General features: G+C 30.8%; 2 protein-coding genes across 5 annotated transcripts; both read right to left on the bottom strand.

Moving 5' to 3' along the window:
* Positions 1-3529: 3529 nt before the first annotated feature.
* LOC102610593 (NAC domain-containing protein 21/22) lies at positions 3530-7628 on the bottom strand. The gene is made up of 3 exons (XM_006479458.4): positions 7100-7628; positions 4869-5134; positions 3530-4177 (listed from the first exon to the last, which is right to left on the bottom strand). The coding sequence occupies exons 1-3, from the start codon at positions 7266-7268 to the stop codon at positions 3692-3694; spliced, it is 921 nt and encodes a 306-aa protein (XP_006479521.2). The 5' UTR covers positions 7269-7628; the 3' UTR covers positions 3530-3691.
* Positions 7629-21860: 14232 nt separating this feature from the next.
* On the bottom strand, positions 21861-24315 carry LOC102609667 (uncharacterized). 4 transcript variants are annotated; one of them, XR_003065702.2, is made up of 9 exons: positions 24007-24315; positions 23850-23923; positions 23668-23748; positions 23487-23579; positions 23181-23315; positions 22881-22952; positions 22675-22752; positions 22140-22400; positions 21861-22075 (listed from the first exon to the last, which is right to left on the bottom strand). XR_003065702.2 is itself a non-coding variant. In XM_025099487.2 (8 exons), the coding sequence occupies exons 1-8, from the start codon at positions 24107-24109 to the stop codon at positions 22209-22211; spliced, it is 828 nt and encodes a 275-aa protein (XP_024955255.2). In that variant the 5' UTR covers positions 24110-24315; the 3' UTR covers positions 21861-22208. The 4 variants fall into 4 exon arrangements, 3 of the variants coding, with proteins under 3 accessions (XP_024955255.2, XP_006479518.2, XP_024955256.2); XM_025099487.2 differs by having other exon boundaries at positions 21861-22400; XM_006479455.3 differs by having other exon boundaries at positions 21861-22400; positions 23196-23315; positions 24007-24314.
* Between the last annotated feature and the right edge of the window lie 1957 nt (positions 24316-26272).

Below are 26272 nucleotides of genomic sequence, written 5' to 3'. Positions count from 1 at the left end.
ATTGAAAATCCTATTTTACTCTCAAGAAATTATTAACAAATCACATTAGACTAACGGTGATTAAAGAAAGAATGTTTTGGACTATTATTTAAAAGTAGAGATGAAATGAGGTATCGCCTAAATCATAAAAGTGAAAAGGACTTTTCAACTAATAATTAATAAATTGTTTCCGTAATAAATTTTATTTTATGCCCCAAAGAGAATCACATCAAGATTCACTGAAATGTGAGCCCTGGAGATTTCATGCGACAAAACATTACCATACGGTTAAAGTATTTTATTTTTTTAATAAGAAGAAAATCCAAAATATTAGGCCAATATTTATGTTATGTGTGTATTTATAATTTTGTATAATTAATATTTAATCACATATTATTTTTATTTTAAAAAAATTGCATATATTTTTTATACAATATTTATCAATCACAATTTTAAAAAAAAGTGGGGTTATGCTTAGGGCTAGTTTGGTAATAATGTACCTTTTCAAATAATTATTGTTAGTTGTGCTGTAAAAATAATTAGTTAGAAAGAGAATCAATTAAATGTTTAGTAATATTTATTTTTAAAAATGCTATGAGTTTTAAAAGCAGTCGTATGTATTTGGTAAATCTTTCAATTAAATTACAATAAGAATATAAATAAATGAATTAGACATAATGTTGAATAAAATTTATTTAGACATTTATAAACATGAGTTAGAATATCTTTTATTGTGTATATATAATAATTGATAACTAAAATAAATATTTTATATTATTAATTTTATTTTTTGTTTTGTTATATCAATATAATTGGTAATAATAATAATAATTTATTTCTTAATTAACAAGGATAGTTTTAGATTTTTATAATATATATGAGGATATATATGTAATTGTATTAAGTATAAAAATAATTTTTAAAGTTAGATTATAAAATGTAACATTCCTTATTTTTCAAATATGCTCTAAGATGGGACGATTTTTACAAAAGTGATTTAAAAAAAATTATCAAAAACTAAAATTAACTTTTAGTTTTTGAAAATCACTTTAAGTTTCCTAAAAATAATTCCAAACAGACCCTTATTGAGATTATGAGATTGTATTTCAATTAATATGTTACTAATAGAATTTCACCATTTGAATTAGAAAAATAAAATTTACTAATTAATTATAATTTTAGCCAATCAAATGAAGACATTTAATTTATTATATTAATTAAAATACAAATTAAGTATCCAACTAAATAAAACATAGTATTATTGATTAAAAAAACAATAAACAAAAAGAGTCGCTCAACACAGCGCAGATTATGGAAGTTTCATGTCTTATTGAAGTGCCATTTCAATGGTCCTGAGAGCAACAATTTAAATTAGCAATAAACAAAATCGTCGGAAACTTTTGGATTGGACCCCAACTCGAACCATTACAAAGTTTTCTTAGCCACACGGTTTCTGTTTTTAATTAATTCAAACTTCTATTCTCCAGAGACTTATCACCTGTTAACAGAAACATTTTTAATTGATTTATGCTTATCTCTTTCTCTGTTTTCCAATCTTTATAATCGTGTATCATCATATGTTTCAGCACTTGCGGATGTCGTCATAATTGACAATCTTTGGTTTAGATTACCAAGGAATTGATGAAGTCGATTCCCAAACCAGCCCCCCAAAAACCCAAAAAAAAAAAAAAAATAGTTATTACTTACCAGGTTCAGTCAATTGTCCATATTTTTTTTAGTGATTCAGTCAATTATCATATCATTCATTCATTTGACGTAGAAGTCTATTTATTAATATTTTAATGATTTATCCCAGTCAAGCACTCATTTAATATCCTATAGAACAAATTGATCAATTATTTCAATCATTAATTGAATTCACATCAAAGAAAGGCTTAAGCAATTTCAAATGAATGATTGCTTAGAAAAATATAAAATTAATTTGAATCTTAATCATAGCCTTATTACATAGTATATATGAAAAAAAAAAATGCGCAAAAAGCTAATAAATAATGAAATGGAATAGCTAAATTGTGCTCACAAGAATAAATGAAGTGATTTCTCCGAAAACGACATGCTCAAAGCTGTGACACTGTGGCCTTCCATGGAGGCATATGCCTTCTGGATTCTAAAACTTTAATACAAATTATATATATATATATATATATATATATATATATATATATATATATATATATATATATATATATATATATATATATATATATATATATATATATATATATATATATTGTATCAGAAGTTCTCTTGAAAATTATAGGATACACTTCCATAGTTGGTTGACGACATATCTATATGTTGTACTCTGAATCCAATAATAAACTTTAATGAAAGGTTAATTTGGAGTATCATAGCTAGAAAAAAATAATAAAAATTATTTTACAGAAAAAAAAAATTGGGTGTTTTTGGGGTGTGCTTCTTTCTTTGTTGGATTTTTAATCAGGTGATCATTATCTCTATTATCACTAATCAAGATTATGGAGATTTATTTTCAATTAACATAAAAATCGGGTTGATCAATTTTTGTAATCAACGAAATTTTAGAATAATATTAATATATCTTTTATGTTTTCAATAATACTATGAGTTTTGATGGGACTCGCATTAGTGTTGGTATGGTTGCAGGCTCGTAACCACCCATGACTTATACTTAAATTTAGTTTATAACTTGATATAGTTATCTTAATGTTATATTTTTAGTTCAATCACGAGTAGATCACTCCATTTGTTGGATCTTTTTCACATGAAAAGTTAGTATAAACTTCTAATTAACATTCATAAAGTGGCTCCATTATTGCACCATATTAAGGCACACATGCAATAATTCTCAAACTCTAAACTAATTTTTGAATAAGAATTACGGCTATAAGCTTTCCTATATAGATAACGTATGTTATTACCTTTATCGATCCATAAAAGTTGTGCATGTGTGAATCTGGTGTAGCTATTAAGAGGTTGTGGACCGCTATTTGCCCTATTTGTCACGAGGAATCTCTAGCTAGATAGAGCTGCTCATAAATGTCGTTGGGGAATCTTACCTTTGTTTAATTAGAATTTGGTAACGTCACTGATTATTTGACAAACTTTTGAATGCTTTAATGAAATTAAACAAAAGGCCAGTGAAACTGTCGCTATCGTAACGTCTATGATTTAACACTACTCTACGTGAGCAATTTAATTATATCAAAGAAGCAGCCACGTTGTATGTATACTTGAAAAAATGAAACTCGAGTCGCTAATAATTGAGGCATGCAAAAACAATAAAGATAGGATGGAATCATACAACTTTTCGTCACGCTAAACCTAGCAAAGCTTCCGTCGTGGCGGCTGTATAGTCATTTTATTTTTTTATTAATTAATGAAACGAAACTCATGTAACTTTTAGAGAGATAAAAGAGCAATAAGGGTGACATTAATAGTACATATTTAATTTGTACATATGCTGGTCGAATAATAATGTTTGTTTATATCCCCACCCCCCCTCCAAAAAAAAAAAAAAGAACATTAAAAACCAAAGTATTTATGTATATACACAAACACAATCTTCTAACATATATTCAATCAAACGAAACATGAAGAGCTTGTCCCTCAAAGCCAAACAGCGCACAAATAATAAATCACAATCAACAAATGGGTACTTTCGTATAAACTTAAACTATGTTTAATTTCTAATACTATATATGCATATTTTTCATAGGAAAACCATGCTGTTATCCAATTCAAATCTCATATCATCCTCCAAGTTTGAAGCCACGCCCCCATTATTATCATCATTTTCCAAGCTGCAGCAATTTTCTTGCAAATCCATCTCCATCTCCCATATGAACCCATAATCATCATAATTACTTTTGGAGCTAATAATGTCGTTGCTTTGGTTCTTGTTGTTATTCTTTTGATCTTGTGATGTCGGGAACTGAAGAAGGTTAAGCATAGAATTACTACTTTGGTTGTTATGATTCCGATAGGAACCAGGAGCTGATGAAGAGATGTGCTGCTGCTGATGATAACCAAATGGCATATTGATCATTCTACAGTCCGCAGTTGGAGGAGATGCAGCTGATGGTGTAAAAGATGAAGCATTATTATTAGCTGCACTCTCGTAGATAAATTGTGGGCTTAGGTTCTCACTGTTCTCCCCCTTGCTCTTGTGAAAAACTCTACACAATACCCAGTCCTCCTGTAACCAAAATATCCGTAAATAAATCAAACCAATACTATATATATAAATAATTTCATTAATATGCAGCTGTCAAGGAGATAATTTCATTAAGAGTTCATTTTTAGTATGAGCTACGCATTTAAGGTTATAACTAAGCTTCTATAACCTACCACAGGTAATATAACAAATATAATTTTATTAATTGAAATGTCACTACCAACTCGTCGAATATTTTTTTAAGCCTAAATACACGAATGGCAATAGAGGCGAAACTATGTTGAAGATTAAATTTACCTTAACCCTAGGTGAAAAAAGGTTCTTTTGATCGAAAGTAAGGGTCTTAATTGAGACTTCTTTCATTTTTCTTCAATAAATTTTATATTTTGATCTATCAAGTTAACAGTTTTTTTTTTGTTTCTCCGCTCTATATGGTCCTTCTTAATCAAAATCTCGGTTTCATCATTACTTGGGAGGATGTTGCTTATAGCAGAATATTGTACAACTGATGTGACGCCTCAAATATGCGACAACTTCCGGGTAACACACAGAATAAAGGGTTACAATATTTATACGAGCCAGGGCCAGTTTGGAATTTTCCTAGCAATTTCTTTTGAATGCCAATGTGAACAATATTCACTATCTAACTTTCTTTATGAGTTTCTCTAATATAATCATAACAATAGTTGAAAGAGGAAATGTGAAAACGGACCTTAGGAGGCATGTGTGGGGTCTCCAAGCGAAATTCATGCATGATCCAACCTGTTTTGATCCCATTGGGAGCTCGGTTCCTGTAAAACACAAGCGTCTTCCTCATCCCTACGAGCTCTCTGGTCGTTGGATCAATCACCGTTCGATCTTTCCCCGTTGCCTTCCAGTATCCAGATACTGTTGCCCGATTCGTCCGAAACCCCGTCGCATACTTTCGGTCACGGAAGCTGAAGAAGTACCACTCGTTTGCATTGAGCTTTGCCACCTCTGTGATGTGGTAAATAATAATATTATTATTAGTAAAGTTAATTATATTAATCAATAAGATAAAAAATCCCTTTCAAGAAAGATCAAATATCCATATCAAAATTATTTACATTCAAGGAAATTGAAAATGTTTAATAAGGTGCACTAATGGGTAGTGAAAACGATACTGCTTTCAATTTAGAGCTACTGTTGAAGCGACGCTATAATATGAATAGTTTTGACTGTTTTATTCTTCTGGAGAAAGACTCTTATTATTATTATTATTATTAATTAACAATCAATTAATTAAAAATATTTTAATGACATAGAAGTGACCCAACAAGTTACTTGAACCGCAAGAGATATTAAACGTTCAGTCCTCCCGTTAACAAATTTAATCTTAATTTTAATTTTCCTATGACGCGTTATGGCTTCATAGGTCAAAACCAAAAAATATGTTTGCTCCGTTTTCAGCGGTTCATTAACTGAAATAGGGGACCAGTTACGGGTGGCTGCTATATTTTATTTTATTTTTATTTTTATTTTTGTGATGAACTCAGAAATAGTAAGAATCGTCTATCGGCTCAGAACGAGCATGCTTGCGTGAGTGAGTATGTGTGTCTGTATGTGAGGTCATGAAAAAGAGAGATAAAGAGATTTATTATGTTGTTGAAAAATAAAAAAATAAAAAAAAATTCACTGATTATAATTGATAAAACTTGCTTATGAATACTCTATTCAACAGTTTTTACTATGCATGAAAATGAGTTTTCTGAGTTACTGGTATCTTACCATGGTCATAGTGAGTTGCAGTTATGGTAAATACAAAGAATATGAGCATCCATCACCGTTCATAGTTAAAATAGCCATTAATGTATACCCTTTCGCTTTTAGAAAAGTGATTTTTTTAAAAAAAAAATATCAAGATTCTCTTTTTATCTTAACTTTTTATTTAAAAATGTCTAATTAATTTGACTCCGAGAACTTACATGCTTATAGAGAAAACCAACCTATCGTGCTAGTCATTTTACAATATTAAATCAAAATTATCTAAGAAGTTTAACATCATTTTGCAAGTAACAAAAGGATAAAAAAAATCTTTACAGAGAGAGATAGAGAGAGCCGGCCTTGTAATATGTTGGTTAAAAATTGAAAAATTGAAGTCTTGTTGCATGTGATGGGTTTACAATTAAAAAATTGCAAAGAAATTTCATGTTTGTTTCCCTCTCTCTCTGATAGCGACGAAAGAAGACAGAAGAGGTATAGAGATAGAAAGAGAGAGAGAACAAGGATGAAAGATGATTTTTTCTTTTTCTTTTTTTTTTGGGTTTGTCCTTCCAAGGCTTCCGATGATCAGAGGGCAAGTACAGAAGATGACTGAAATAGCTAATAGAGAAGAAAGAAGACAGAAGAGATATGCAGAGAGAACAAGCATGAAAGATGATTTTTTTTTTTTTGGTTGGTTCTTCCAAGGATCCAAATAATAAGAAGGCAAGTACAGAAGATGACTGAAATAGGTGACATAATGATATCACGAGGGGAAAAAAAAATTAAATGATCTAAAAATTCTTGAAGCAATTAAGTTATATTTACTGAAGTAAATTGCATTACTATTAAAAGAGATAACAATTCAACAATTAACTATCTTAATAAATACGAAAACGAATCATCTCTGTTCTCTCTCGCACAAATGGGAAACATGCATGTTTTTGTAGTTTCTCTTGCACCTGCTATGTTTCGGGGGGAAAGAAGAAGAAGAAAAAAAAAAAAACACCATGTCTGTCTTGCCTCGTACAAAACTGCATCATGTTTTATTATCTGTGTTGTCTTCAATGCCAAAAACCCACCAACAAAAGTGAGTACAAACTACCCTACTTGTTTTAACTTTTATCATGCGAATCAAACAAATGGCTAAAATTAATGATTGCACAATCAAAAGCTTGTGATAACTCTACTGAAAGATCACTAACATGGTGATAAACATACCGGGAAGCTGCCATGGCTCGCATGTATGCAAGTCAATTTCCACTAAGGTTCCCTTCAAAACTTCTTCATTGGCAATCTTTTTGTAGAGGTAATGACAAACCAACTCCTCATCACTAGGATAAAACCTGAACCCAGGAGGCAGTGTAGCTCCAATATCTCTTAGCCCCATATTAATGCTTAAAAAGAATATGTTTCTAATAATCAATTAAAAATGAACATAAAAAAAAAAAAGAAATAGAGAGTATGCAAACTTTCTTGTCCAAGGTTGGAAGAGAAGCAAAATTTAGTTAAGGGTATTATGGTAGCTAGCTAGGAGAATGGAATGTTTATGATGTAAGGAATTATAAAGAAAGGAGTATATGATTTCTTTTCTTTGTATGTGGACTTGAAAGGGTTTGTGTATTTATATATAAAAAGGGTTAGAGTTTGTTATAATATTCTAGCTAAGACCATGCTTGTGTAATTAGTTAGTTATAGTAGGGAAAGTTTCAAGAAAAACCAAAGTTACAAGAAATCTTCTTATTAAGATTAAGAGTTTGCAAAGAGAATGGATGATGGATGTGTCTGTGGGTATTGCAATATTTTGATGCAACCATATATATGGACAAAATTCCAAACCAATTTATTAGACAAAACCCTCCAAAACAACCCTTTTTATTTCTATTATTTAAATCCCATATGTATAATTTTACGAAGAAATTACAAAAAGATTATGAATCCCGTGAAGGGTAACTACGAAAGTAATCTGTTTGGACAACACGTGGCATACGCGTTGCAAATTTTAATTAAATTTTAGCAAATTGTTCATCTTATCAAGCAATCATATATTAACCAATCATTTTAATTTGTCTTAGTCTAGTTTCTTGATCATTTTCCTTTCCAATTGCATTTCTTCTCCGCCCACTACTAATATTTTCTTATTCTTTCTTTTTTATTTCACATGTTATTTAAAATCAATAAAAGGGGTGGGCAAAACAGGTTTTTGACTTGAACTATTATAGTGAACCGAATCAAATTGAACCAGTTCCGCTCGTCTCCATTTTGATTTTCTTCATTTTTTTTTTCATTTGAGATTGAATATCTCGCGAACCAATCCTGAACAGATGTGTTTATTTGAACCGAACCAATTGAATCTTGTCGTTTCAATCAGTTCAGTTCAGTTCAATTCATTGTTGAGTAAATAATTGCTCTGTATTTAAAATATTTTTGAAAATATTTCGAACACTTCTATCAACGATCCCAAAACGGCCTGCCAAAAAGAAGAAATGAAAAAAGAAACAACAAAAATCCTATAGCTTGGAGATACATACGTATCTTAGAGCACTAATTATTTGGCTAATTATTAGGAAAGAACATATAAAATAGAATATCTATAAATATGATTAATTAATAAATCATCAATATATCTTATTAATTGCTTATGTGGGTTTGGTTAATTAATTAATTGGTCTGATTATTCCATCAGAGGACCATCATATATTGTCCAGACAACCGGGAAAACACGGACAGCTGAAAAAAAAAAGAGAAAGAAAGAAAAATTCAAAAACCACATGGCTGGAAAATAGCATAGAGTATGCTAATCATGAATTCAAAACAAGTCCTATCTGTTCAATTCATGATCACAGAAGAAAGCTTTGGATGGATGCAAAAGGTGGGCCGAAGATATTGTCTTTGATCAAGGGGTCCACAAATGATCAACTACATCACAGCCATCAAGCACATAGAGAACTTATCTGTATGAATTTGGTGATTTTTGTTTTTGAGTGTGTAATGTTTGAAAGGCAATAATAATAATGAAAATATGGACAAAATTATTTTTGTCACTATACATAATGCATGAATCATCTTTCAGCAAAAATAATTAGGATACTGTAGAGAAGATGATGACTGGACTGGGGTCACCATTTGCTAGCTACACTTTATAATGAAATATTAATAATAGAGTTCAATTTTTCTGTATGAATGCGACCCCTAAAACCTTAAGATCCAGCAAATTTATATTACTGTGTCGGTAAACAATCAAAATTGCCCTTTAATTTATTTCGTTCAAGATATCTAGTAATAGATGCTAATTTGTCTCTTCAAATTCAGGTCATTTTCGTCACCATACAAAATAAATAAATGTAATATACACATATCCAGCCCTCCGATGGTAGGTGATTTGTTGTGATCATGTCTCAAAAATATTAGTTCAAGTGTAATTGTGTGATAGCAAATCAATTATATATTAATAGAAGAGTATATTTTTGGATAGTGAACAGCAATTTTAATTTTTGGGTGAATGACAATTTTAATGTTCCTCAAATATTTTTTTTTTAACCATCTGGATTCATTATAAAGTTTCAATAAACAAATTCATCCTTGGTGCTAAAATTATTAACAAAAAATTAAAACGCATGGTTGAAAGGTAAAAGAGATATTTTAACATACAATTTGATTGTTTGACATGAGTGTATGTACAAATTTATACTGGGTAAAATTTAGGTTTAGGAGTCGCACTTACCAATATCAATAAAACTGAGTTGTTTAAAATTTATACAAGACCCTAATGGTGAAAACAATTTTCATAAGGAACAAAAGTATCATTCTCTCTTAATCTTTTTTTTTTTCTCTCAAAAACAAATTTTACAAAAAATATTTGGAAAGATATATGTCACGAATTGTTAGGGCTAACTTGCATTGCATGCATGTGAATTATTTGCTTCAAAAATGGAAAGAGAGAAAGCTACAGGTAGGGGTCGCGATGGATGATAAACTCATAAGTCAAGATGAGTCGTCGAGGTTTCTTCAAAAGCTTGATAAACTTAACAAGGCAAATGCTGCAACCTAATATATTAGCTTGCAGTAAAGTCAAATTACTATTGCGTGGCGCTGGGTCGAGTTATTTATTCTTTAATAATTAAGAATTAATTATCGAAAATTTGAAATCCTTAATTAACGGGAGAGGAATGCGCCGGAAGACATGTGATGCCATAGAGAAAGTTACACGTCATGACTAGATGACGTATAAGACTATATATTCTAATTAATTTCTAAAAACAAAAAGCAAAAAAAAAAACACGATCTAATTATATCTATCCCAAGCAAGGAAAAGCCAACACAAATGAATCTGAGTTCTGAGATTAGGGATTTTTTCCAAGCTGGGAATTTTTGTTAGGTGTGTGATGATGATATACAAAGAGTGACGGCTCTATGTTCCTATTTTGAATGGTTAATAATTTCTCAGGTAAATGTTAGCTTCTTTAGCCCTTAAGATTTGAGTCCTGGCCAGTTAATATTATTCTTATTTTTAAAAATGACTAAAATATCCATCTTGTATGTGTCTATCTTTTCATTAAAATCTTATTAATTTTAATTTATATCAGACAAAAATAACCAAAAAAAAAAAATCAAATTTAACCACTGTGAAAGTAACTTACTTGGAGCATATAGATGATTTCAATTATCAAATGATCATCAATATCCTTTCATTCAAATTGCACTTTTCACTTCATACACTCCCATAAGTTATGGGCTCTTTCATTATGCATGGGACATTTATTGATTGTGATTTAATTTGTTAGAAACCAAAAGCCAATAATGTTAATTCTTGTTTCTGGTTCCATTGATTTTCTAATGATGGAGCTACAAATTTCTTTCATGGGGCCAGCTTTGTATATCTAAAGGGTTACATCCTGTCAAAGTTACTGTATTGTGACTGTTTTACCAATAAAATCTTGCCAATTCAACTTGAAATATATGCTTTTGAACCCACGTGTCTTTCTTTAATTTTATCTGGTAACTTGTTCTTAATCGTGTTGGTGTTATCAAAATCATTTCTCTATGGCCTACATACAGTTAATACGATATCCCATAGAATTAATTGATTAGCATTTATGTATACGAGTGCATATAAAATTAATATTTCAATGATTATCCTAAGATTTGTACGCCGTATTGATAGTAATGTTTCTTCATCATCTTCCTGATTCCAGGGCTTCTTACCTTTTTCGTTTTTCTTTAAAACTTGCTTCTCTATTTGTAGCAAGGGGAAAAAAAAAAAAAACTACTTTGTGTGACGAATGGCAAAAGAGTTCTTTAATCTACTCCAAAAAGTACTTTTTAGAGAATTGATATTGGGCAACTTTTGCCATATATAAAATTTATTGGCCAGCTTTTTTTTCAGCTCGATTCCACGAACACCTTTTTTGAAAAATAAAAAAAGTGTTCTGTGCATCGATTGCTTTATACACTTTTGAAAATTGTGGTATTGAGATAAAATTATTATGACTCATAAAATTAAAGTAACGCAGCTCGTCGGCTAAATTGTATATCCCTTAAGGCATGTTCTTTTAGTTTTAGATACTGAAAGATAAATCCTTTTACAGTTCAAGGAAAACACTCAATCGTCCATTATTTTCCAAATGATCATCCTGAACGGTTGGGGCTTAGAGTATTTGATGTGCTATGCGATTTCCAACATGAGCATCTGTGATAGTTACTGTTAATTCTATTTTTCACCTTTAGAAAACGGCACTGATATATATTTTTGGTCGTTTTTAGAAATATGATGACCAATTGAAGTCCTAATCTAAAACCCTAGTGAAGGATGAAACAAATAAGAATATAACCAGAAATAAAAATAGATCCCCTCATCTCAAGAATAGAGCTAAAAAGATATTCTAATCTTATGCGATGTGGGTTCATTTGAGTTTATCAAAAGAGAGTAGAATTCAATTGAATAAATTATGGAACCGATATGTGAAGCTTAAATAATAAAGTTAAGTCTAATGACTAATGGCAAAGGTTTTAATTAGCTACCCAGCCATACGAATACCACTAGACACCTCTTTGTCAACAAAGCTAGCAAGCTAACGTAGGCTACAATTAATTTAATCAGATTATCGTTGGCGACTGCAGCATCAAAGGGAATTTCAAACAGTCCATTTGAAGCTGAAATATGGAATAAAATGGCACCCTCAATGGGACTACTCGGTGCCTATATCATTACTCAGACACAGCCACAATATAATATAATACGACTTTATGTCATTTTCAAAATTACGACAATTAATTTTAAAAAGTAAATAACAGTTTGGAAAACGTAACCCACATCAAAAGATTCGGTTATTGATAGCTTGAAAACGTGGGAAATTGTTATCTACAAGTATAAGCATCGTTTTGGTGTCCGCTTAAGATGTGATTGCAAAATTTGCAATTACACAGTTGTATCATCAAGAGTAAAATATAAACATGGTTAAATTCAAGCCGTCGCTGCTGCGGCTGCCGCCATCGCCATGCATGCAATAATGGCAATGGCTTTATATCGCCGTCGGCGAGGACTCTCTTCGTTTGTTTATTTTCAAGAAAACAGGGAGACTAGAGAATTTTTTTTTTTTCATTTTTTTTTGTGTTTTGGGGGGGGGGGGGGGGGGGGGGATGGGGATTTGACGTACCTGTACACTCATAAATCATAATCATGTATATAATTTGAACAAAAAACGTTGCCATGGTTCTTGTGTTGACAGCTGGCTCGCTTATTATTATTATTATTATTATTATTATTATTTCATGAATTAAGCAGCAGCTACATGCCTACATGGCAGAGGCTTTAATTCCAGATCGCGTGTCGGGGCTGTATGAGTTTGATGACTTTGCATTACACTGCCAGCTTTTCATTTTCTTTTTGCGCCGCAAGCGTGTACTGTGACCTAAACCAAAACCACACTTTGTATGTAAATAAATGTCGAGAGAGAAAAAGGAAAAAAGAAGATAATAAATTAACACAGTGTCTGCAAATTTACAAGAAATTCAACCACTCAAAGAAGAAAAATACAATTCACGCATGATGATCACATGATCACAAAATTTATTTAGAAATTATCAGAGTTACATATTGGAGATGAGACTGCTCTCCACACATTATGATTTTATGCAGTTGAAAGCTACATTATAACTAATCATAATTAACGTAATTATTTGTACTGACGGTGTGATATATATAACTTAATTAATCTAGTACGTTGCAGAATCAATAGTAATAGATAGAGTGATCACGTTTCTGTTTTAACCTTCCAATAATGGAGAGTCGAGGTTGCTGTCAGAATCCGTGATCTTTAAGCTAAAACGATCGATCGAGGGCGTTTCAATTTTCAAGCTGCAGATATTTCATAAGAAAATCAAACTTTAATTTAGATAGGCACCCTAGCTAGCTTGCTACATGCGCCATGATTTATTGGTCGACAATTATACCATAGGATTTTACGTTGGAAGAGGAAAAAGAATACACGTGTTAGATTTTGCTTCGATGTGTGTGCATAAATAAATTATACACTCACACAAATAACAAATGTTTTCGACAATCATGTAGCTGAAGATGATACACCACACACACAAGCGTATCAATCAATCACGATTCATGGGTCTTTTCTCTTCTTTAAGATGTCAAGCTTGAGATTCCTATTAGAGAATATATGGACCTACAATTTTTTTGATGATCAAATTAATAATTAGTAATTAATCTATTGGGGGATGATTATTCTCAAACCTGCAGGGCTTGATTTTGAATATTGATTTGAGGTATCTGGAAGTCCCACATGCTCCTAATCCAAAACCAAATATTACTATTATCTTCCAAACTTTGATTCTGTCACCTGCTTCATAAGGTTGGTAGCATTAAATCTGCGTACAACCAAATCCCCAGGCCGCCACATTGCCTTTGCTACGTATTTAATTAGGGAAATTATTCTTCACGCTTGTGCTTTATAACATTATGTACGAGAACTATTAACATGTGGATCACAAATTATTAAGCTATTTGTTTAATTTTGCTCACCGAAAAAAGGGAGGAAAAAAAAATGCTTCAAATTTTCCCTAGCTCTCTTGTTCTACTATTAGGTGGCATATATACCACCTATTTTATATTGATAAATTAATGATTATACTCAACAGATTTCATTTTCGGATAAATTGTCATAGAGCATTTCCATTTTAATAAAAGTTTTTATACTTTAATTAATAATATTATTTTTGTAATATTTTAGCCAAGTACTATACTATGGTAGTCAAGCAAAGAACCAACAAAATCACGCCTATGAGATATAGTGTGGCTTTGGGATTGAGATTGGGTAGAGCTATGTCATTAAAATGTTTGGTAAACATCGGCTGCCGTAACTTAAAAGTTATGTTGATATGATTTTTCACCTGTATCATAGAAAATTTATTATATCTTTTAATAATCTTGTCAAAATTATTATTTAAAATTTATATTTACTACAAATTATTAACTTTTATTTCATAGTTACAATATTTTTTTCCACAACAGCTGTAACTTAAAAGTTACAATACCTTAATCATAATTATGTATAATTGCTGCAAAAGAGCAAGGTCTTATCAGCTTGGCTACACCGGAATTGTTGGGGTAATATATTTGGTTTCATTTGTGGAGCTTATGCTCTTTGCTTTTTGTGTGTACATATACAAAGCTTTTGTTTTTGTAAATATGCATTATAGAGTGCGAACATCGGCACCTAAATATATATATATGTGTGTGTATTTTCCATTCAAAACGTCAGAAACCTAGCCAACTATCATCTGCCTAACTCCATCTGTTATGCTAATCCTTTTGTCCTAATTAACAAATAAAAAAAAATGTTATAACAAATCGAAAGCTGCTTCTGATTTGTTCATGCTTCTATGAGAGAGCACCTTAACATACAAGAAAAATAAAAGCATATATATTATAAATTGTCACTAACAACGAAGGCAATATCTTCCACGAGAGACTACGCGATCCACTTTGACACTACTCTTTGGAATAATTAATTAATTAATTAATTAAAGAAATAAGACACTTTTCTTGTATGATAATATTTGCAATTAAATAAATAATGATTGAGATTAATTAACAGATTACACGGGAAAGCAGTGACATATGTATTTATATACGTGGCTCTAAAACCGATTGATTGTGATACATTCAAAACTTTAAAAAATTAACTGTTACAGAATATTATAACAGTGTCGATGATGCAAAATGTTCTTCATAACATTTTTTATTTTATCTCATTTTGTAATAAAATTGAAACATGCCGCAAATCACGTGTGGTTCTATTAGAGTCGCATGTATATATGTATATATGTATATTATATTTATTCTCCAAATCTTTGTAAAAATATCACATATTTAATTTAGATGCGTGTTAATTTCATGCGAAATGCCTAAACTAATGACGTGCTCGAGATCTATAATTGGATTCAGGAGTATATTGACGATCTTTTGCATTATTAAAAAAAGTTTAGGTCACAATCCGGACGTCTCGATGATATTATCCACTTGATTGGTTAGTAGTAATGTTAGCTGCCAAAATTTATAATCCAGCGACAGCGATAACTGTTATACTGTTTTAATCATTTTACAACGGGATTGTGTTTTACAAAATGTCTAATGTTGTATTTGCATAATCCTGTACAAACTTATGTGGCAGTATATAGTATATAATTAGTTGAATGAAAATATTAAATCAATCATTTGGGCCAAATGATGTTTTCATTCAACCACTCATGTGATGCAACTTCAGTTCGTACAAAATAGTTAAAAGAGTTTGTAGCTATGCTTTTTACAACTATATTGGGTGCTGATATTTATTTACATGTTATTAAAGATTCTTTAGATTGACCATGCAATTAGAAGAACAAAAATCATCGAACTATATAGTTCACTGGGAAAACAACAGAGTGAAGCTTTTATATAGTTAGGCATTATTAGGTCTAGACACACAAACTTTACAAATACGAATTTCAACTAGTTAGGGCTAGTTTGGTAATATTGTAACTTTAAAAATAATTGTTGTTAGTTGTACTATAAAAATAATCAACTGTGAAAAGAACCAATTAAAAATTTAGTAAACTTTATTTCTAGAAGTACCGTGAGATTTAAAAATAGTTATATGTGTTTGATAAATCTTATTGTTAAATTGCTATAAGAATGAGAATGACTGAAAATCTGAAATAGATATAATATTTCAAAAAAGTTATTTACACATTTATAAATATGGGTATATAATTATTTCTATTATGTGCATAAAATAATTGATAACTAAAATAAATTATTCTTTTGTAAATTTAATTTTTTATCTCAAAATAATTGGTAATAATAATAATCTATTTAAATTTAATATATTTTTTTAATTGAGAAAGGATATTTTTGAATTTATATAATATATGTGAGCATATATATGAAATTGAATTAAGTATGAGATTGGTTTTCAAAAGGATGAGATTATTTGAACCAATTAAACTAATTGTTCCACCCATTTACTAAACCCACTCATCATTGAAATTTAAAAAATAATATTTTACTTTACAAACCCTTTTAGATGTCAAACATACCCTTGTTTAAATTAATTTTTGTTATAGCATTTTCTTAATAAATAAAAAACAAAATGGAAAGAAAGCACATGCTTTCTCTTTCTCCCGCTTCCTGGCCTCTCTTTCTCAATTGAATTCACAAGAACTCGACTGTAGATGCACTGGTAACAGAACAATTTGACATTTAATCAAGCATTGTAAAAGCTTAAATACATTTATTTTCTCCAATGATCAAACCAATTCATGGAACTAGAAAGAATATAAGAATTGCAAGTAGAGTTTCACCTCATATCTCTTGTTTTTTATTCAATTATAACACCATGAACAAAAATATAAAAATATTAGAAACAGCTTCGAATTGCAATCATTACTCATTGGGGGGTTGGCTAAGATTTTTTTTTTGGTGGGGGGGGGGGGGGGGGAGGGGGGGGGGGGGGGGGGGGCGGTGGAGATACTCGAAGCACAATAATTTTCTTCTCTTTTTGTTTCCAAAGGAGTAACATTGTTAGGAAGCATTTTTTTTTTTTGTTTGAGTTCTAGTTTTGTGGATAAATTCTTTTCGATAAGTGGGTTTTGCTTCTCTATGATGATAAATTACATTTAATGTTGTAAAAATTAGTGTCAGGGAAGGATGAACATCTCAGCTCTTGTCGAAGATTTGTGTAGAAAGTAACTAAAATATTTTATTTAACCATATTATCATGCCCTTTTTGGTAAAATACTAAATGAGTGTTATGGTAATAAATTTGATTTCGAAAAAGCGGGTGCTAAGAGTATTTGGATGGATTCAAATAGTTTTACCCTTTTTAAAATCATATTTTCAAAAGTTGCTCCTTTCTTACTTTTCAAAATAACAATTTTTGAAAACTGCTATAAGATGGGGTAATTTCACTGAATATAATTTTTAAAAATTTTACTAAATATCAAAATTAATTATTAATTTTTTAAAAGGAAAAGGACATTCAACCCCCCAACGTTTAGGAAAAGGGACAAAACCCCCTCAACGTTTCAAAAAAGACTCATAACCCCATTTCCGTTAACAAACACTGTTTGTTTTAACAGTAAATTTATTTTTAATTTTTAATTACTATTATACCCTTATAATAAATAAATTAATATATTAATTTGAGATATATCACAATTAATAATTTTTTAAAACTAAAAATTGAGATACAATTACATTTTTGCCCAAATTATTTGCTATAAATTATACCTTTCTAATGATCAAACCTTTCATATGTGATTATTACTAATAAAACGAAATTTGATCATTAGAAACGGTGTTTGTTAATGGAAAGGGACAAATAAATTTACTGTTAAAACAAAGGGTGTTTGTTAACGAAAAGGGGGTTATAAGTCCTTTTTGAAACGTTGAGGAATTTTTTATCCATTTTCCTAAATATTGGGGGGTTGAATATCCTTTTTCCTTTTTCAAATCATTTTTCAGCCTTTAAAAAACAATCGCAAATGAGCCCTTAGTAGTGCTTTTTATTTTATAGCTAGTCATTTTTTAAATATAGTTTCACAAAATCCAGACGTGTGCCCACACTAGCGGAGCTAGTATAGGCCCAGTGCCCCAGCTGGATTTGAAAATTTTCGAAGTGTAATTTTAAATCAATCTATAATTGCTTTGAATTTATGATAGTGACCTAGCTTAGTATTAAAAGTATTAAAATTATTAAAATTGCCTAAACAATTTTAAAGAGTTTCAAATTTAACCTTCATAAAAAAATTAAATTTATTAGTTATTTTGATTCTACAATTATGAATTACACACATCTAAATAAAGACAAAAAGTTTAACAAAACAAGGCAATAATAAAAAACATGAAAACTAAAAATAAATAAGTTTTTTTTTCCTTCGTTATCTTTTTTTTTTATTGTATTGATAATAAAATCATTATTGTATTGAGAATAAAATTTAAAAAAACAAGGTAATAATTAAAAACATGAAAGTGTTGAATATTATTGTATTGATAATAAAATCATTATCTATCATTTCTAAAACATAAAACCTTGCAAGGACAACGGTAATCACTAAAAATCTATCAATAATTAATAATATAATATAGGTGTAATATCATCTATTGTTATTTAAATATTTTGAACTTATATATCGTTTTCGAAACATAAAACGTTACAGGAACAACATTAATCGGTAAAAATCTATCGATAATTAGTAATATAATACAGTCGTAATGTCATATATTATTATTTGAATATCTTAAAATTGTATCATATTTCTTTTTTTATAAAAACATAAAATTTTAAGATAAGGACGAGAAACCTCGCCCACTAAATATGAAGGGCTTATTTTCTATTATTATTTGAACTGTGCAAAAATTTAAACTGCATTCATGGTCTGTATTATATGGTCAGTTGACACTGCCTTCATGATCTATATTATATATTGAGTATGCTCCAACTGAAATTAACAATGTTTCGGCCACGTCCCTGTCCACGCATGATAAAAGTTTTGGTCGTCTTACTATTTATTTTTTTTTTTCTTTTTAAGGGCTTCATCTTACTCTTAAAAGTGAGACAGAATGCAAGTTCGGATATTCTGAATTTAATTCACTCTCGTGTGCAGACACTCATATTCAACAACAGTTGCACCGTGTCCATGAGCTGCCTATCATTTAGTACAACTAACCAATAAAATCATCATTTGTATATAAAAGAGTATTAATTTTATTGATTTGATTATGTACAAACAAGGGATGTCCAAAAGAGTTTAGGCGCCTCGTAACAAGAGCAACAAAAGTAATTTCTTGGCATGCATGATAGAAGATATCTAAATGTGCACGTTGGAAGCAAAAACAAGCAATTTTTCTGGGCTTCTTTCTATGTTCTATCCATCCATAAGTAACAGAACAAGCCGTAATTCAAGTTCTACGCTTAATTAGTCATGAGTTTGGACCACTACTTAAGTACTTATCATCACCTTGGCATGCAATGCACGAAATGTCCAAACAAAAAGTAAAATAATTAGCATACTACGTACAAATAAACCTCTATGACTTGTGTCAATCACTTGACAGCCCATTATCCTAACAGATCTTGACAACATACCCTTTGATTCCTGTAGTTTCTCATCAAATTGAACTAAGAAAATCCAGCAAGGCGCATTCACGGCGATCCTTTCATGTGTGGTTCAGGCAAACATTTTGGTATGTATCACAGTTGATATGGCTTCCCGTTGAATTACAAGCCAAACGCAAGAAGAATCCATAACAATTCCACAGCTTCCACACTAACATCCAACTAACTTGGGTTAATTACTTTAGTTAATCTCAAGTAAGTCCCTGACAACATGGTCCCTCAAGCATAATAATTGAACACTTGCCTTGTCCAAATCATCTGACGTTGGCAACAAGAATCCGGCTCCTATCTCTCAGCCTGTCAAACTCAAAATCAATATCTCATTGGGTAACCTTGGATTCTAAAACATCATCTTCGCTCTGAGCACTGACCAGCGACCACCACATCACATAATTCAATGTCAGTATGATGAGAACTCAGTGCTTCCAATGGTTGAACAACCTCGATTTTGCTTATGCAGACAAGATAAACGTTCATCCATTGAATATGGATGGATGTAGGGACGGCATGGTCATATGAGAATCATATCAATATGGTACCGTGATCAGAATATCTTCCCACATCTTCTACACAATCACTTGTCAACAAATCATACCACTCTATTTCATCCTTTTGCTGCTCTGTATAATGACTCGTGTCATCGCAGTACTGTTATTTTCACTTGTTTTCTACGTAATGTAGATGACATGACGAGTTATATTCATAATCTATATTTTCAATGATACAGTGTTACGCTTGGTTTACTACAATAATATTCGGGCGAGTGTTAAGTTAACGTAACTTACGCCACGTACACAAAACATGTGGGTTCCACTTACGTGTTACTGTTGTTGTGTGTGGCGTAAATTACGTAAAACGTAATTTAATAAGCTCCTAATATATAAATTTCAGGCATAGGATAAGAGTTTTATATTAAGAGTTTAGGTCACAAAACTTGAATTTTCAGTCACTAATCAAATCTGCTTTCCATCCCTTTGTTCCTTTTCAATAAGAGACTATAATTGCAATAACAGAAATCAATCAATATAAAAAAAAAGTATTAAATTAATATTTACAGAGAATAATTTTATACACCACTGGATATAACTTGTCTGGTAGAGTTAAAAGTTAACTAACCTTTTTGAATATTTACTCTATGAATTATTATACATATATTTTTATTATAACAAAAGAGTGGTAAAATATGGAATACAGAGGTTGTTTATGTTTTAAGTAAATGGAAAAAATAGTGAAGCCCCAAAAATGAGTTTAAGATTAAGAAAAATAAAAAAGAATAGCCATCCCCGTTCATGAATTTGCAAGCAACAGTTTTAGAAGTATTGCATTACTAAGATTCTGATTGTTTACTTTTTTTTTTTTTAAAAGAAAGTTTACTTTTTTTGTATTTTAAAAGAAAAATCTTAAAATTTATATCTTAGCTTTATAGATATTTGATTCCCTGAATTAAAACCATTAGTTGAAACTCACTCAAATTTAATGGAGGCGATGTTTACTAAAAATCAACATATATCATTTTTATAGTTGAATTAAAATCCATATTCTTTTTTTTAAAGCAATCCATATATAAATTTGCAAAGGAAAACATCAACCATACAATTTTTATTCTTTTTTCAAAGCATAGCACAGTTGGAAACTAAATCCCCTCCCTACAGATGCTAGCAAGAAACACAGATCTGTTGTATCACCCAAAAGCTTTTACCAGTTAAGCTAACTGGTACCCACACACCAACAATAGGTTCAAATTGGCATATTTATAAAATGTCAAGACATAAAGGATAAAGTATATTAAATTATTTAGTTAAACAATCAGAGGAAATATAAAAAATGCAACAATATGTTTCAACATATGCAAACTTACACATCACTTCAAAATCAGAAGACAGTTTTTAAGAAAATTCACAAGTCTATTATTATAGTATAACACGAGTCTATTATTAAAATGACACAATCAACACAGTGAAACATAGATATTGTTTTACAATTTTAGGATGTTCCTGTTATTTTATTTAATTCCCTGTATACTGAGCATGTTTTTCTAAGAAGTGAATATATACTTCTATTACAATACTCTTTTTCCTTTGCCTGCATAATCAACCAATTATAGAGTTGTCAACTTCACGCCACCAAACACCAAAACTTAGCAGCAATATTGACAAGGACATGGAGACTGACTACAAATGCTGGTTATAGTGCAAGTGATGGCTCAACTATGTCTAACCTAAAGCAACTCTGTATAAGGAAACATACTTTCCACCAAGAGTTTTGGTGGCACTAGCACAGCTGAGTAAAAATGTTGACTGTATCAGAAAACCAGCAAGAAAAAGTAGCTGAAATGAGTTTATTGTATGATCTCATAGTTGACTCAATTACTCATGGAGAAGTTACAGCATGTCTGGCAAATAACTTAGAAACAATGAATAAATGACAAATACATGGCCTGGTAAAGAGTAAACTCACATCTGCTTGCCTTCATTTAAGCTGATGCACAAAATTGTCACCAATCATTTTTTTATTTCAGTAGTCAACCCTGTTAAACATTCTACTCAATTGAGTGATCATTCACGTAAGGCATTAAAAGTTAATTATTCTACCTTTTGTCATGATTGATATCCAATGCTAGGAGTGCTAGAATCAAATTTGAACATGCATCTTCCTACATTTCAATCCTTTGAAATCTGAACAACTAAGCCGGTAGGTGTGTGGATGGTTTTGAGGTGACCAGATCCAATCAGGTCACGTAGGTGAAATCTCATATCCAGAGGAGAGAAACGAAGATGCTTCTTCTCCAAAAGGGCCAACATCATCTCTTTGTATTTCCTGCGGTTCAGGAACGAAATAATTTCCTTTCTTCCCTGAATATAGGGAAAATTATAAGTTGATCAGAACTAGATATTAGGAAGAGAGTTATAAAATGAGAAGTTCTTTTATTTGAATTCTCAAAAAGTTCCCACTTCATAGGATCAGAACAGATTGCCAAAGACATATAATTTTCCACAGTATTCGAGAAGAACAAATTAATACTCAGGTCAATACCCCTGTCATGTAAAATACAAGTATCACAGGAAAATAAATGATAGACACCTAAATCTTACTATATATCAAAAGGAGATAAATACTTCTACATACCTGAGATAGGCCCTTCAGTACCGACCCAATATTCGGGATTGCAAACCAATACATGTCTGGGTCAATCAGTTGGCGAGTCTATAAAGTAAGCATCATTGTGAGGGACAAAGGACATGGAAGGCCATCAAATAAATTTGGAAAAATAATATAAGAATTTAAATAGAACAAAATTTCGCTCACTTGGAAGCAAAATCTCACTCGCTTACAAGAATTCCAGCATTAATTAGAAGGGAGATGTGCTCATCCTTCACTTTCCCCCCAATTGATAAGAGTGAACACTGCAGAAAAGAGAATAAAAATTGTAAGAATCGTTCTAAAAGCTATATAAATAATCAAAGTGAAAAGATAACATCAAAAGAGAATTAAAATACACAGTAAAAAAAGAAAAAGAAAAGAAGTTATATATGACAATATATAGCATCCAAGTGATGATTATGGGTTTAGTAACATACTAAACAAACTATCAAAAGATCAGAAAAGTGAACAAGCAACACCAGCAGAATTACATCGGAACCACTCACAAGCTCTTCGTGTCCAACACTAGGTTCCAGCTTGGAATCGAGAACATGTGTTTGAAACCACTCAAAAACTTCCAGATTGACTTGCTTCTTTTCTTCCATTCTTTTTACAACACACTCTATCTATACGAGCATATTAAACAGATGAAAATTCATCAAAGTTTTACCCAATTCCTTAAAAATTTTAAACTAGACAATTCATCATCATATATTCATCACCAAAAAAAAAGCAAAGAATAAAAAAAAAAGTATTATTCAGCAACAAAAACTATATCAATGAATAAATCAACCAACCTGGTTTAGATAGTCATCTAAAAACATAATGGCGTGATCGTCCTGTCCAGTATTTAGCTTGAAAACACGCAGTACTCTCTCCCTTCTCAAAGACTGAACCAACAAAATCAATTTAGGATCCAAATCATATAAAGTCAAAAGGAAACTGAATTATGTGCAGTTCGTGTTCAAGGAACCGTACCTCCAATTCCCTATCCACTTGTGTCCTGTCATTTACGCTACTGTATAGTTGTGATTGTAAAATAAATGGCCGAATTGAGACCTAACAAAATAACCAAATAAACAAATAAATTTTCCTTTTAAAACTTTGACAAGTTCAATTGAGGTTGTTGAGAGGCTCAGTGATGACTTGATAAAGCTAACCTTGTCAATGTGTGGAAACTGAGCCCGCATTATGCGTAGAGCTACCAGCGTGTCACTAAAGGTAAGATTTTCCTCTGCAATTTACAATAATTGAACAATAAAAAATTGTAACTTTAAGACGATTAATTGCATGAAGAGAAAATTTTAGAAAAAGTACCCAGCGAAAGCGTACGATCAGAGCTGCTGCTTTCAGCTTCAATTTCTTCGTCTCGTCTGCGTTTCTTGGGTTTTGATGAATCTGAATTGGTGTCGTTTTTCATCTTCCCGGAAGCAGAATTGAAATTCAGAATATATTTTGATAAAAGATCTAATTTTGATTCGCTTCGAGTTACATGCAACTCGGATTTAGGGCGGCTCTGAGTTAAATCAGTTACAACTCGGTAGTCGTTAGTTAGTTGGAAGGTTCGGTTCGGCTCAGTCTAACGTGTGCTATGTTTTTTTTTTTTTTTTTTTTTTGGGTTGAGGTGGGGGGGGGGGGGACGAATTTTACGTGCAATTTAAATACAACATAAAAATTAAAATATTAACAAGCGCGTAGACCAATTGCTGTTGTAATTTAATCCAGATTTAACTAAAAAAGTGCTAATGAAATTTAATGATTTTTATTTTTCAAAACAATAAATGAAATTAGATTTTAGACTCAATTTCTCGAAATTATGAAGAAATTAAGAAAGAGTTTTGACGCATTCCAAGTAGATTATGGGCTTCTCGGGGCTGCTCGTCTAACAACGTTCTGCCGACTGATTTTGGCTGTACTTGTGGTATGTTTGAAAGCTAAGGGGGACACTGCAATCAATCAAAAGATTTCTTGTTTTTATTAATTTGTCATATTACGTGCATATGTTGCACAAGTTAGTATGTGTGTACGCAAGAAGACGGAGAGTATGAGATTTGTGCTTCAGGAATCTTGGCAACAAAGGGTTGTGAATTATTTATTGGAGTCTTTTGACCACAAAGATTCAGACCTAATACTCTCAAGATAGCATATAACAGAGGCCTCATAGCCGCCATGCACGATGGTACAGTGGCGGATCTAGAAGAATAATTTACTGGGGGTTAAATTAGATAATAGTAAAATATAAAAAATTAAAATTTTGAATATATAAAATATTTGTTAATACATTTATAATTATTTTCTACGAAATTTCATATTTTAAAAATATTATGCAATCGACTTGTCATCAATATTATTAAATTTATCATTTCCTATATAAACAACCAAACTATCATTTATCTCATCCAATTCCAAAGATGATTATTCATGAGTTTCATTACTGAAAACGTTCTCTTTACTATTATTATAGAAAATGTAAGAATTAATCTTATTTTTGAGAATAGAAAATATTTTGGGTGGAGGGCTATCATTATTTTTAATTAAAATATAAGTTTTTATAATTCTTAAAAGTTAAAGTTTAAATTTTATGGGGTTTATAATTTATAGTTACTATTTTAATAAATTTAATGAGGGATAATTAGAAAATAAAACTATTTTTCTCTTTTATTTTTACAATTTTTTTTTTGCCAGTGGGGACTTGAGCCCCCACTGATCACATGCTGGATCGGCCCCTGCGATGGTACGTTGAAAATTTTGATTAGACTAAGCTATTATTTTATTTATATTTTCATTTGATCAAGTTAGAACAATATATCTTGGGGCTGAATAAAAGTATTCCAAGGCTGTGTAGTGTAGGTGATCTTCTTATTAAGGAGAAAAGCTTATTTGGATATGACACTCCCGTCTACTAAAAATCTATTGTTTAGCAGGTCTAATGGGTTTCACAGTAGAATCCATAAATTAATTAATAAGTTTATATATTTTTTAAACAAGTTATGAATCCCATAAGATCTGTCAAATATTAAAATTGTCTGTCGTACATAAAATTGCCTATTGTACATAATCACAATATATACCACATGTATATAAAATATGCTGCATATTCTCTTTATCATGTTCTACAGTGTGTACCCATATTTATTTTTTTAATATTTTTTCAAGCTTAATGGGTTTAATTGTTCTTTAATTGTTTTAAATTCAGGCAAATTTTTTGTTTGACCATGGGGTCAAATTGCGTAACAAAAACAGATTTGATTAGTCTCATCACAAGCTTCGAAACGGTATAACATGTGCCCAAAGCGAACATGTGTAGCCTAAGTTATGACATCCGGAAAGTAACCATCACACATACTATAATTTTATGTGACAGACTAAATTATATGTGACAAGTGCCTATTGCCTAGTCTGTTGCACATAACTTGGGTTCTGTTTTTACCTCAAATTTCTATATTTTTCAATGATTTTTTTTTTTTTTTCAACTCAAATCTAAGTTCTTTAATAAATCACATTGCTTTATGAATAGAAAATAACAACATTTACAACAAAACTCACATCAATTGATGATTTTATATCTCAATAAACTTAATAC

This window comes from Citrus sinensis, chromosome 3 (genome assembly GCF_022201045.2).
Source record: "Citrus sinensis cultivar Valencia sweet orange chromosome 3, DVS_A1.0, whole genome shotgun sequence".
Lineage (NCBI taxonomy): Eukaryota > Viridiplantae > Streptophyta > Magnoliopsida > Sapindales > Rutaceae > Citrus > Citrus sinensis.
Note: the sequence above shows the minus strand (reverse complement) of the source record. Positions and strands in the feature narration are given on the sequence as shown.